This window comes from Homalodisca vitripennis, chromosome 3, assembly GCF_021130785.1.
Source record: "Homalodisca vitripennis isolate AUS2020 chromosome 3, UT_GWSS_2.1, whole genome shotgun sequence".
In the NCBI taxonomy this organism is placed as follows: Eukaryota; Metazoa; Arthropoda; class Insecta; order Hemiptera; family Cicadellidae; genus Homalodisca; species Homalodisca vitripennis.
In genome coordinates, this window is record NC_060209.1 from 117,111,585 (window position 1) to 117,125,857 (window position 14,273).

Sequence of the window (14,273 nt, forward strand, 5' to 3'; positions counted from 1 at the left end):
GACTCAAAGTGAAGGCTACGTGGTTTTATATATATATATATATATACACTTTTTTCTATATTAAAATGGTTCAAATTCCAAACTATACCATTGTAGTCCTTGTTACTGCTATAATTCTTTTCATAAAATTTCTGATCTTGATTCCTAGGTCCGCTCAAGTCCTGGCTGGAGCGCCTAGATAAGTCATCATGTGGGCGAGGAGTGCCACTGCAGTTCTCTGAGCGGGAACCACTGGAGTCTTCTGGATGCGGCCTTTTGCCAACTCGGCTACTTTGTCTGCTCTGCTCCCCTCTCCATGAACCTGCGAAAGGTCCAATTCACATCTGTAATACCGCCGCTTTTTAAGAGATATGAAAGTCCCATCATGAGTAGATATATATTTGTTCTACACTCTAATTGAGCAAGAACATTATGGACCGGTTCATTGAGCCCAGGATCAGAGATATTTCCGAGCTAAATGGTTGAGAGATAATCCTGTTAACTTAAAATTAGCTTCATGGCTTTAGGAGCTCAGAATTTAAGGAAAATTAAATATTTAGACCTAAAATCTGCAGATTTAGCCCTCACCTTTAGTCATGACAGAGGGTAGAATCAAGCTTGTGATTAAGACCAGTTTTGCAATGAAATGCACATTAAAAACAGTGCTGGAGCAGTTGAGGGTTAGACTATCCATCATTTTCTGGTAACATATCCATTAATAACAGTGTAACATTGGATAACACTATCACTTTTGTGAGTGAAGTTAGGGAAATGAATTAACCGGTTTATTTGCATCGCGAATCCAAAAACATACCTTAAGAAATGTAGCAAACATATTTTATTACAAAAGTTTATTGGCGTTTTTTTTTATTTCAGAAAAATCATTAAAGAAACAATAAAAAAAACAAAAATGTATATATTTTTTTAAGAATTTCCTGATTTGTCACATCACCTTGTGGTTAATAAATTGGGTCCTCTTCTCAATCACCAACATTCTCAGAAAAGTAACAGAGCAAAATGCTTACCTCACAACAACGCATCTGGACAAATCTAAATTGTTAAACCTTCATTATCATAATGATAACTAATTCCTGACATATCGACTGAACCACTTTAAAAATAGAAAACATAAAAAATGCAGTAGCAATTTCAATAAAGCAATTGAAAAGACTAGAAAGCTTAAAGTTCTGTTTTTACATCTAGGTAAAACTTCAGCATGTGGTTTTATAATAGTTTCTTAGTTGACCAGAAAAGTGTATGAGTAATTAAAAAGCACCACTGTGGATTTGTAGTAGTTCTAATAAACACTACTCAAGGCCATTGTGTATCATCTTAAAGGTTGTGTAGCGAAGCAACTGTTTGGAATGTGATTACCACAGCCATGACTTGCAAGGGGTTAGAAGAACCACCTCTTTTACAAAGTTAAAAATCATGTACCAAGTAATGTATCTTCCCACTCTACTTTTAGATGTTTGAGTTGCACTACTTCAGCTTTTTAAAATTATTTACTTTAAGAAGCCATAAGTTGGTAAGTATGGTTATGAGATGGATCATTTCAATAGAAATTAAATTTATTGTAAAACGGATAGGAAGTACTAATTTCAAACAGTACATTTAAATTACTTGAAAATATAATATGGTGCCATATCCATAACATTTTCACTTAAAATTTGCATTGCTTGTTCAAAGTAAAAATTAAAAAAAAACATCTGTTTCTACTCCTCAATTACAGTAGAACCCCTCATATCCGGCCTCGGTTTTACCGCACCTCGGTTTATCCGGCCACTTCTCGGAAGCCAATATCGAAATTTATTTACCACGGCTTGCAGACGCGCAGTTGCACGCACTAGTCTCCCACGACTCTTGCGTTATTTTGGTGTATCTATTTGTTTACATTTTCCTGTGTTGTCCTCAGTTGAGCTAATAGGTTTAACCTGTAAACAGTTCGTTGATTATTTCCAGTGCGGTTAGTACAGTACAGTACAATTGTTTTGTTTCGTCAAGTGCTGTGTACTGTAGGTTGGTTTATCCGGCCGAATCGTTATCCGGCCAGGGGCTCGGTCCCGTGGTGGCCGGATATGAGGGGTTCTACTGTATATGTATTGATACTTAATGTGATAAAAAATATACTGATGCTGCAGGCACAATGTCTAGTAAAATACTACTAGATGTTTTAATTTGTAACATCAAGAACAAATTTTAGATCATTCAAAAACTGTTAGATTTGTATGTATTAACAACATAAATACATAAATTCGTATTGTTTGAGTGAACACCGTGCAACTGTGAAATTTTGTTTCCAGTTTAGTACAAATACTATTGTAACTTTGTTTGTTTTAATGTTGGACACAGACTACAAAGATGCCGCTTAGGAAAAAACTCAAGTGTACAAGTGGTTTTTCCAGTTTAAAAATAACTACATGTAGGTTACATTGATGGCAAGCCTTGATCCGGATGTTCAACTGCTCAGATGAAAATATTCAGAAAATTCAAGGAATTGTGCTTCATTGATGAAATGTCAAAAGATTATATGAAGATTTGAGATTGAAAAAAGGCTCTGCCAAGTTTGTGACTAGCATTCTAACTGAACGCTAGTCAGAAATAACGTCGGATTGAAACATGTTGTGATTTGAAAGAACAACTTGAAACCGATACTGATTACTGAAATCGAATGTCGCTACTGGTGATGAGTCGTGGTGCTAAGGTCAAGGTCACGACACAAAGCAACATTCAAGCCAATGGAAAAAAGCATCGTTAATCACGATTTTTATTTGAAAGTTTTTAGAAGATTGCGCTGCATTGCTCGTCAAAAAAGACCAGATTTGTGACAGACTTAAATGGTTTTCATCATGACAACACACCTGAACACCCAGCCATCTCTGTTAACCATTTTTAGACAAAACATGTATGGTTCCGCTGCCCCATGTATCTTACTCATCTGACCTAGCTCCATGGGATTTTTTCTTATTTCCAAGCATGAAAAGGAACTTGAAAGGATGCAGATTTGAAACATAGAGACGACATCAAGAACAAAGTGGAAAAAGAGCTGTCAGCCATTACTGAAGATGAGTACACAAAATGTTTCAAACTGTACCGAATGGACAAATATGGAGAGTACTTTGAAGAGGATAAGGTTGTTATATAATAAAAATGCCAGTTTTGTTGCTCAAAAATAATTGTGGATTTTTTGGGTACCTCTTCATATGTATATTTTTTTCTAAATCAGGGTAAACATGCAAACTTTGCTATGATATGTGACAGCAGAAGTTAATTACAACCTGAAGTATACGCTTTTTGAACAAAGTAAACTTTTCAGACTTTAAGGTTTATATTTCCTTAATATTTGCAAAAATACAAATGCTACACCACCAAAATATACACAGGTAGATGGAAGGAGACACTTTTTGACTGAAGTAGACTTTTTTGTGACCAATGCTATGTATAAATATTTTCTCAATTGGAGCCACAATGTTACTGGGGCACTGAGATTAATTTAGACAGGGAGAAGATTACAAAAGGTCTAAAGTAGACATTTCTCAGACCAAATATGCAAATACATCTACCATCCATAGTGTGTAAAATTAAATTACAAACAGAAATGCTGCATCACATGCTAAACCTGAAGTAAGAGCCAGTGAAAATTTTGTTGAACTTTTTAATCTCTTAAAAATGAGCATTTAAATAATACATATATACCTTAAACATGTCTACTTTTGATTCAAAACTATTATAAGACTCTTATCAAACTACATCAAAAGTTCATTCACAAGATTACTACTTAATATTATTTAATATTTCTCCACTCTGGTGTAAAATAGCACCAAGTGTCAATTGTTGGAGCTATTCATCCAATATTACAGAATGTTGTAGAGAAATTTGTTTATTTCACTATTACTCATAAAAACTGTTTTACTCTACAGCTTCAGGGCACCAATACATTGCTCTTTAAACTTTAAGTCCATTAATTCTGAAAAGGATCAGGAGATTGGAATATCTTCCAGTGATCGTGACTTATTTACAGAAGTGTTTGTTTAAGGGGACTTGGACAAAAAAAAATTATTTTTATCATATATTTTTTTATTTTTTTTTATTGTAGTTTGACATTTTCGGAATACAATGATATTAATATTATCACTCACAAAAATTTCTAAAAGCTTTAAATAAATTTTTGAAGTTGCCTCTGCAACGCCATTGACGGCTGTATCCAGTGTTGAGCTTTCTTATAGTGCTGATTTTACTGATTTATTATTTACTTACTCTTAGGTTTTGTTTCTCTATGACCTTAGCAGTTTTGACAGATGTCTGCTTGTTTTGTTATTGTCAATTGTTTGTAACCTAGCAACTTTGTTGTTCTGACAATATTTTGTTATTATTGGAAGTTGACTCAGTGTTTATAGACTTTTATTTCAAAGTGATCTTTGATAATATAATGACTAGACCTAAAGGAATCTTTATAAAACGTACCAATAAAGGTAATAGGTTTTATAAAAGGTTACCTTCAGTTTCACCAGATGAAGACTCAACAGTTAGGCCTCGGCCTACTACTCCAAAAGTTGTAGTGCCACCCAGTTCTTCTGAGAAGAAATTAGGTAGTAGTGATGACCAAGGAAAGTCGAGTGAAGAAAAGAAGGAGAGCTCTTGGGGAGGAAGAGGAGAATGATAAAAATTATGTTCCTGGAGGGTTTTAGAGCTCAATTATTGTGAAAAATATACTTTTTATCTAAATTTTTTGGTTTTTTTGCGTTTTCCCGAAAATTTTGATTTTTCACACAAATGACCCGTTTTCTCTGAAAGTACTAACGATAACAAGCTGAAATTTGTACAGGATGTTTAGTACTTATCTATGATGCTACTGATCTACAAAGAAACAATTATAACAAGTATTGACTTATTAGGCCTCATTTTACTGAAAAATAGTCTATATTTCAGGGTTATTTTGAACTCGCTAGATAAAAAAAAATCATAACTTGGCCAAACAGAGTTATAAGTTCATAAAAATAGATCAGTAGCTTTCTATAGGACCACATAGTAAGTGATAAAAATATCAGGTTGGTATCTTTATTACTTTCTAAGATAATGGGACACAAAAGTACCTAATTTAACATGGGTTTATATGGAGCGTTCAAGTCCCCTTAATATGTCATTTAAATAGGATATGCCTAGAACGTACCTGTTACTCAATAGGAAATTGCACGCCAAGCCGTAAATGCTAGTTTTTATAAAACAATTGAAATTGCAACTTTTGGGATCCCTAGTTTCTACCAAAATTTATTTTAGTATATTAGTTATTTATTTTAGATAATGGCAAACATATTTATAAGTAACAAGTTGTAAAACATTTAATTAATTTTGAATGTTGAAAGACAAATTTTTACAAAAGCTGCTAACAACAGTTTTAATTATACCCTAACATTTGTTGTAGCAAATTATCACAGGTATATATTTTACTAAATAAGTATATATGCTAATATATAAGTGTATGTGTGTGTGTGTATGTATATATATATATATACGCTATGAGGTGGTAAAGTCCCTTGACTGTACTCGTCATTTTTTTGGGACACAACTGTACAAGCCGGCGTGCCAGTAGCCTCTGCCGCAACAGCTGCTGATTCATTGTGCCAAGTTTCATTGTTATGAGTGATTAGGTTATGTTTACAAGTTGTCTTTGTTGTTGTGTGTTGTCATTACGTAGTGATTTTTGTGACAGGTGATAAAAATCGAGCAACGGGCTTGCATCAGTTTGTTTTGCTTTAAACTTAAGAAATCATCAATGGAAACTTTTGCCATGCTTCAAGAAGCTTTTGAAGAACATTCACTGAGCAGAACACAGGTTTTTAAGTGGTACACTCGTTTCATGGCTGGCAGAACTACAATTGAATATGATCATCGTTCAGGAACGGACGATATTAGCTATGGAAACTGTCAAGAAATTTTAACCAAAAATCTAGACATGCACCATGTTGCCACAAAATTGGTGCCCGTGCTTTTGACTATCGATCAGAAACATCGACTGTTGACATGTGCAGTGAACTCATAGAGACATCTGAAAGTGACCCCAAATTCATATCCAGGATCATAACTGATGATAAAAGTTGGTTTTATGGTTATAATCCAGAAACAAAACAGCAGTCATAATTGTGGAAAAGTCTCAATCACCAAACCCGAAAAAATCAAAACGAGACAATTGCTACATAAACAATACTTGTTTTGACATTAATGGCATTGTCTATCGTGAGTTCGTGCTACATGGTGTTATAGAGAACTCTGATGACGTTTTGAAGCGTTTGAGGAAAAAGTGCATAGAAAAAGGCCTAATTTGTGGAAAGACAAAAACTGGCTGTTGCATCATGACAGCGCTTCAGCTCATGCTTCCATGAAAACAACAGTTTTTGGACTAAAACAACATGGCTACCAATCCACATCCTGCCTATTCGCTAGATCTAGCCTCTTGTGACTTTCCTCTCTTCCCAAAAATAAAACTGCACATGAAAGGTTTACTGTTTTGACAGTGTTGAATATGTACAAAAAAAAGCATGAAGTTCTCGACAGCTTTCCAGAAAGCTGTTTTTTGACACTTTCCAGCCATGGAAAAAACGCTGGGTTCGTTATATCAACTTAAATGGAGCTAATTTCGAGGGGGCAAAAGCCAATAATAGTCCAGGTAAGAAAACAAACATTAATAGATCTTGTCTGGGATCTTTCTGATACTATTTCGTAGATGGCTATTTAAAAAGCCCAAACAAATTAAAATTTTGAACAAAAAATTATCTTATGAATATCTTGGGTAGATTCATTAGCCAGCTTGGTACGCCAGTTCATTTCAATATGGCTTTGACGTTACACTTTAAAAAATTTATAACTTTGTCATTAATGAACGTAAAAAACGAGAAGTGTTCTGGAATGCATATAAAATTACTAAATATTTTCTAATTAATAGTGCTTTTGTATCTCAAACACTTTTTGAGAAAAATTAACCTTTTGGGTCCATAGGCGAACTCAATCTGACATTGCTATCGAGGTTGTTCCGGTCAAAGGTCGGACTCAGTCTGCCATCTGTTGCAACATGAATATCTAACAAAAAACGTAATTCGGACTCATATCTCATCGATGTAACATTTTTGTAGATCTTATGAACGGGTTTTAACCCTAGAGCTGACATGAAACGAATTTTCGTCGCCAAAGGCCCGTCCGATTTGGCAACGACGAATATTCGTCGCCAAAGTAGACATGTACAGTTATTGAAATTGTAGGCAATTAGGTCATATAAATGATTTTTATTTTATATATTCTGGAAGAGCAATAATTATAGTACCGATTTACTGTTCTTACTTCGATTATTGTCTTCTTTGTTTACCGTAAAACATCGTTTTTTTTTGGACAGCTGACGTGAACGTAGTACGGGTCAACCACATTGTTGTGAAACTGTAAACAAGTGCCGGGTTTTGTGTTTGAGTTTACGAATCCAATAGTATTTGGTGTTATTATTGTTTTTTTAGCTTTCTTAGGTTATAGTTTTAGTTGTTCAGTATGGGCGAAAACTTTAGAGACCGATCAAATGATCTTAGAGAGCTCGCAGGGCGGGATCTAGTGACGCTGAGTGGAAAATGAAACTTTGTATATATTGTACATATGTAAATAAGGTAAGATTAAAATTTATTATTTTATTTTTTTTTTAACTGTCATACTTATATATAAGTATAAATGCAGTCAAGAGATTATGTTTACCCACGAACAATAATATGTATTTAGAAATGTACGCATTTTTGAAAATAAGTAAATATGGGTGCTTTTTCATACAAAGCCCTGTAACACATACGTTTTGAGGTAAAAGTTACAATAATTATATTTTTTTGGAATCAGGATAAACTTTTGAATAAGTTATAAATTTACGGATTTGATGTAAAGCTTATTGCTAAGCAGTTACACAATGGAATATTTACAAAAAGATTTCCAAAAATCATTTTTCTTACATTTTGTAAAAAAAATTAAAATGTGTTTCCATGGAAACAATAAGATATTGTTATTATAATGCTCTCCATATAGTTGTGAATACATTGACATATAATAGTTTGTATTTGGACTAACAGTTATGAAATGTGATACATTATAACAAACGTCTGCGAGGCTGTTAAAATAGAGCTGCCAGTACAGAGTGACACCATTGCCAGCTCTAGGGTTAAATAACCAGACACAAGTTATCTTTCTCTAGTTTCACTTTTGGCATTATTACAATACATAGTTGCAAACCTACGTAGTGTTTATTTTCAGCTGACCAATGACTTGTAGGTTCTATTGCTGTTTGGTTAAACAGTTGTTTGTTTATTAATATATGCAGATTTATTATGATTATTTAGTTTTGTCTACAAATAAAAGTGTAAGTTTTCATTTCAACTAAAATGGTGTAAACGAGCCAAGGCGGCAATGATGCAAATGTTTTTGCACGATAAAGACATTGAGGATGAATTGTTTGATTTTGATAGTGATGATGATGATAATGAATCTGATATTGCTATATCTAAGGACGAAAGTTTAGGAAGTGACCACGATTTAGATGATAATGTTAGTGATAGTGGAGGCTGAACAACAACCTGGAGCACCAGGTAGGGTTATGTCTAGAATATTGTCTGATGCAGAAGAGAACAGTGGTTATATTGAGATAGTAATAGGCCTAATTTCCAACTTGTACAATTTGATGACAATTGTTGTAGATTTGTACCACCACAAAACCAGCCTAGACCAACAACTCCTTTACAATTTATCCATCTGTTTTGTACATTTGAACTTTTCCCAAATTACACCTTTGCAAAAGCACTCAATCTGGTGGGATTGGAAAGGTCTAACTGTAAAAGAAATAGTTGCTTATCATGGTGTTCTTTTAAACAAGAGTAGGCAGAATAAAAAATATATATTTATGAAAACTGAGTGGATTCCTCACATTTGTCCAAAAAAGTATTTTCTCACTAGAAATTTTAACAATTGTTTCAGGCTTTACATGTATCACCAACCTATAACTGATTACAATAGATCTATGCAGTCCAGGGCTAGTAAACAAAAGAAATGTTCTGGATTATGTTGATTCTAAATTCTTGAACTGTATGCTTAGCAAACATATTGCTGCTGATGAGTCCACAGTCAATTTCAAAGGGAGAATAGTCTTCAAAATGTGTAATCCCCAGAAACCTACCAACTGGGGCCTAAGGCTTTGTTTTGGCTGATGCACTAAATGGCTATGTCCCTGTAATTGTTCCATTCATTTACAACGAACACTCTGATTCGACCTGATTTTACATTTAACAGTTCTATTCCAAAATGCCACAAAACAGACTGGTTATGTGATTTACACGGATAGATTGTACACTAACACAGGTCTTGATAATAAATTATTGACACTAGGTATTTATCTTACCAGAACAGTTACACTAAATATAAAAGGCCTCCCCAAAAATATGAATATGAAGTTGTGAACATCTAGGTTTTTCATCTGCGTTTTTAAGTTGCTACTGCAGCTATTATTATGCTTTTGTTTACAGATTCTGTTACCTAAAAAGTTAATCAAAGTTTGGTTACAATTTCTCAATTAATTTTTCTAATATGACTTTTAAAATCAAAATCTCATTCCTATCTATTGTCCATGAGATGACCATACTAATTCACTTAGTATTGTATGTGTACAAACCTCTTAATAGTTCAACTAAACCAGTTAATCAATTAAGATTGAAATTTCAAACTAATTTTGCAATTAACTACGGAATGTTATTTACACTAATTGCAGTTTGTATAAAAATGAAAAATGTTTTTATAACATTTGTATTTTTTATTTAAAATTAAGTTTTTATTATTTAACTATACTTAAAACTAAAATATTACTAATTTTAACTGCTTGAATTCACTAATTAATTATACCATTGTTTTGATGAGATGCATCATCCCTTTTGTGTCTCTGATCTTGAGATTTAGGTCCACTTGAATCTTGTCTGGATCGCCTGGAGGAGTCGTCATGTGTATAGGGGGTGCCACTATTGTTCTCTGGGCGTGGGATAGCCACATCTTCTTGACGAGGCCTGTTTCCATCTCGGCTATTTAATTTATGCTCCCATCCCCTCGTACCTAAGAATAATGCAATTTATACCTGTAATACGCTATGATTTATAGGAAATACAAAATAAGTATGAATATACATTTTCTAGAACCCATTTATCCCCATATTAATTTTCTTTTTTATTTAAATTTACCTCATAGTATTTTGTTGTTGGGAGTGGAAATAAAAACTTTTCATTTTTAAAATAATACTAACAGATAGACCCACTTATTCCCATATTAATTTTCGTTTTGATTTAAATTTACCATAGTATTTTGTTGTTGGGATTGGAAATAAAAACTTTTCATTTTTGTTATAATACTAACACATAGACAAATTATAACATGTTAAAAATGATCAACAGTGGACATGAACAGTTAAATACACTGTGTTTCACTGTGTTAAAAAAAGACTGGGACTCCTACATTTTGTGAATATAAAAAGGTTGCACATAATCTAAAGGAACTAAATGTACTGAAGAATAGTAAATCACAACTGAATTGATTATTAGTTAAAAAATAACAATTACAAATCTGTATAACATAATTAAAAACTTTTAAATATGTCAGTTTTTTTTAACACTCTGCCTTTTGGCCCATGAACTCAGCAACACCATGTAAAGCTTCCTATGTTAAACATTTTTAATATTTCTTTTCAAACAGTGTTTGTTTTCCTGTGTTCCTCACGTATATCAAGTGAAAGCAAACTGAGCTGTGTTGTGCTGGCCTAACCCTAGTGTTGTACCCATGCACACATGTGGTTTTACACTTGTACTGAAAGTACAAGCCAGTCTCATACAAGTAGAGGGTTGGGAGTGTCAGCAATATGAGTTTTCTAAAACTCTCCCTACATGACTCTCTGAAACCAAGTTTTGTGATTATTCTGAATGCTCTTTTTTGCAACACAAAACATCAGGAAAAACTGATATAAACAACCAGCCCACAGAGTAATACCATAAGATAAGTAAGTATGGGTATATAAGCCGTAATATGCTGTTCTTTTGATGTACCCTCATCACAAAATATTGCCAAGTTCTCAACAACAAAAAATGCCTGAGGATATTTTCCCACAAACAACATTGATATGAGTGTCCCAAATAAGCATTTTAAGAATACGCATTGTCAGTAATTTTGTCTCATTCACCTCATCCATTACTGTTTTGTTTAATATTAATGATGGACTGCGTTATTAATAATTTATTCTTGCAGGACTCCATGTTGAAGGGAAATTTTTAAACTGATTTTCATTTAGCTGATCATATTGAGATCTTTCATTCAAAGAAAAGAATGAAAGATCACTCACTCATGAAAGTCTTCACTTGAGGATGAAGACTTTGCTCACTTTTTTTCAGTAAAGTGAGTGGTGTACCTCGTATTCCACTATTTCCATTTTTAATTTCAAAATCAGAATTTAATTCAAGCATTCAAAAGTCTTTGACAAATCTAGGAAAATGCTGATTGCAGGTTATATACTGCCTAAGCCCTCCAGAATAAAGTTAATTAGCTGCGTGACCGCATGAGTTGTAGAAACTGCCCATACCACAACCTAATTGCTTCTTGCAGAGCATATAATAACAGTTATTATATTGGACAGTTACTGTCAGTAATCTAAAAAGTAATAGCTTTTTAAATACTTTACTGAATGCCAAGATTGGAGATCATGATAATTATCTGTAGCTTGAAGAACACCTTGTAAAAAAAGGACAATTTTGGCTTTTTTTAGACTGTTGGGAAATTGTCCAAATTCAAAAGAAAAATTAATAATTTAAGCTAAGGGTTTGATAATTTTGTGGAGACACTGTTTAATAAGTTGAAATGATATTTCATAAATGTCAATGGAATGTTTGTGTTTCATATCCCTTAACCCTCCAACTGTATAATTTTCCACAGTGTCGCCTATATTTGGTGGTTTTGCAGGGGTATTTATAAAAATTCATAAAAAATTCAATAATTATGGTAAATATGTTGTTAAATATATCATTTTGTTTGGAAAGATCTGTAGAACAATTTTAAATACATTTTAAAATCAAAAAATGTTTTTTTTTTTTAAAGTTCAAAACTTTTTTGTTTTTTTTTATTTAATTTTTTTACTTTCAGTGTATATAACATAATTTAATTGATATCTTTCTAAAAAAATTAGATTGCTATAAAATCTGTAATTTCATTGTGAATACAAAAATATATAACTTTATAATGATATACTAAAAAAAGGAATTACTATGCTCTTATTATGCAAGTGGTTACCTAGCAACGACAAAATAAGAAAAACTTCGTCCAAGTAAAACTTTATCCGTTCCACTTTTTTTTTTTTTTTGTTCTCTTAGGACAAGAAGCTTATAAATTGCACTTAGTCCTGTAAGGACCTTTGCGCTGCTTCCGGAGTGATAGGATATTCAGGATGGGTAAGGTTAGGGAGTAGGGGCCGCCTCCTATCGAGATCCATGAGGAAGAATTAGGGCACTACATCTCAAAGTCATCCCGGAAGAAGGGAGGCCAGCTGTGAACCAGCCTCTCCAGTCAAAGTAGGCAGGGGGTGGCACACCCTTGTTGAGGTTAACAAGAGCCTCTGAGGTAAGGGAACAAACCCCACCAACTCCAACAGCCATCCTCCACAGTAGGCTAGACCTATCGAATTGCCCACGAATCCCAGAATCTCAACATTTGCGGTTACTGATGTGCCGCTACTGGACATCCATAAGGTTGCCCAGATTGAAGTGGCACATCGGTTTTTGCTGTGCCCAGTGGTGGGTTCAACTGGTAGGTATAAACCAGCCAGAAGTGATCCCTGCTGGGTATCCGTTTCACTTGGTTCAAGTTCGGACAAATCTGGAATGTAATCATCATCTGAACCTGATGAAAAATCAATTAATTCGTTCAAATCAACCAAATTAAAATCAATGTCATCATTTTTTGAAGCCAAAGACTCAAAAGAACCATGAAAAGTCTCAAGAAGTAATCCAGCGTCGTTATCTTCATTTTCCGTTTCGGTCAATTCACTAAGATTTTGGTCCGCAACAATTTCCCTAATGTCACTTGACCGACAAGGCTCACCCATTGTTACTCTAACACAGTAAAACATACCAAATATCTCCACGAGAAACAACAACACCGCTCGTTCACAATCTCGCGAACACTCGACGTATTTCAACCGCGAGAAATCATCACGTCAATTGGTTGTATCGATACTGTTTGGAATTCAAAGGTATACAAAACGATTGCCTATTTCATTAGTTTTGGAATGATGTAATATTTATGTGTCTTTGAACGGCATTTGGATTTATAAAACCTATAAAGCCAGTACATGTCGGTAGGCGAAAATATCACCGGTGACACTACAGAAACGACCGAGTCGGCGCAAAAATCGCCGACCGACAGTTGGAGGGTTAAGACTGCCATCACCTCCTCCTCAGTAATAGGAACCAACCTTATTGCTTCAATTATATTGTTGCCCTACTTGAATTAAGTTAAATACACAACAACCAACGTTTTATTAAGCAGCATTTATAAAAGTTCATTCAATTTATTTGCAATAATACAAAGATTTTTGATAATACTTCCTTTAATCTCAAGACAAATAGGAGTAGCTGGAACTTCATTTTTTCTGAGTTTATAAAGAGTGCCAGGGATCTTGCTACGAGATGAAACGTTCCTAAGTGAAGAGTGCCCAAGTCTCAGAACGAGACGATTTCTATTTCATTTGTAGTACCTCTATAACTTATCCCATACTGGCTGATATACCAATGGCCAATACATGAACTAAACTAACGTTTTCAACTATTATTTCTACTTTTTAATGCTGTTAGGTAACATAAACAACTAACTAAAACATAACACTTAGTGATGGGATAACCGAATGGATTTTATAACCGACTAACCAGTCAGTTATTTTTGTCGTTAATCGGTTATTTTAGTCGAATGAATAACCGATTACCTTTTAAATTCAATCCACATTTTAGGGATGGGGTGGTGGGGGAATGAGCCATTCCTGTTGAGACAGGTGCGCGGCGCGGCCAATTTACTCACGGCCGTACTTAGCTTTGGCGAGCCCTGGTAAAGATATTCGGTCGGGCTCCGTCGTGTCCCCCCACCAGACACAGTCCCTTCATATAGACGTGTGACCGCCTCCGGAAGGAATTGTACGAAAACCCGGTCTGAGTTCGGACCTGAATATACAATCAAAAAATTCCAAGCAAACCCGGACTGGCAGAACCGTA

General features: G+C 34.2%; 1 protein-coding gene across 5 annotated transcripts in view; it reads right to left on the bottom strand.

The window, feature by feature from the left end:
• The window catches only part of LOC124357382 (ankyrin repeat and ELMO domain-containing protein D-like), a 121,698-nt gene that overhangs the window by 36,353 nt on the left and 71,072 nt on the right, over nucleotides 1-14,273 (bottom strand). For all 5 annotated transcript variants that reach the window (XM_046809136.1, XM_046809133.1, XM_046809134.1 and 2 more), the window contains 2 exons: nucleotides 9,886-10,089; nucleotides 89-301 (listed from right to left, as the gene is read on the bottom strand). In XM_046809136.1, the coding sequence (XP_046665092.1) occupies nucleotides 89-301; nucleotides 9,886-10,089 (417 nt within the window). The remainder of the gene's footprint in view (nucleotides 1-88; nucleotides 302-9,885; nucleotides 10,090-14,273) is intronic.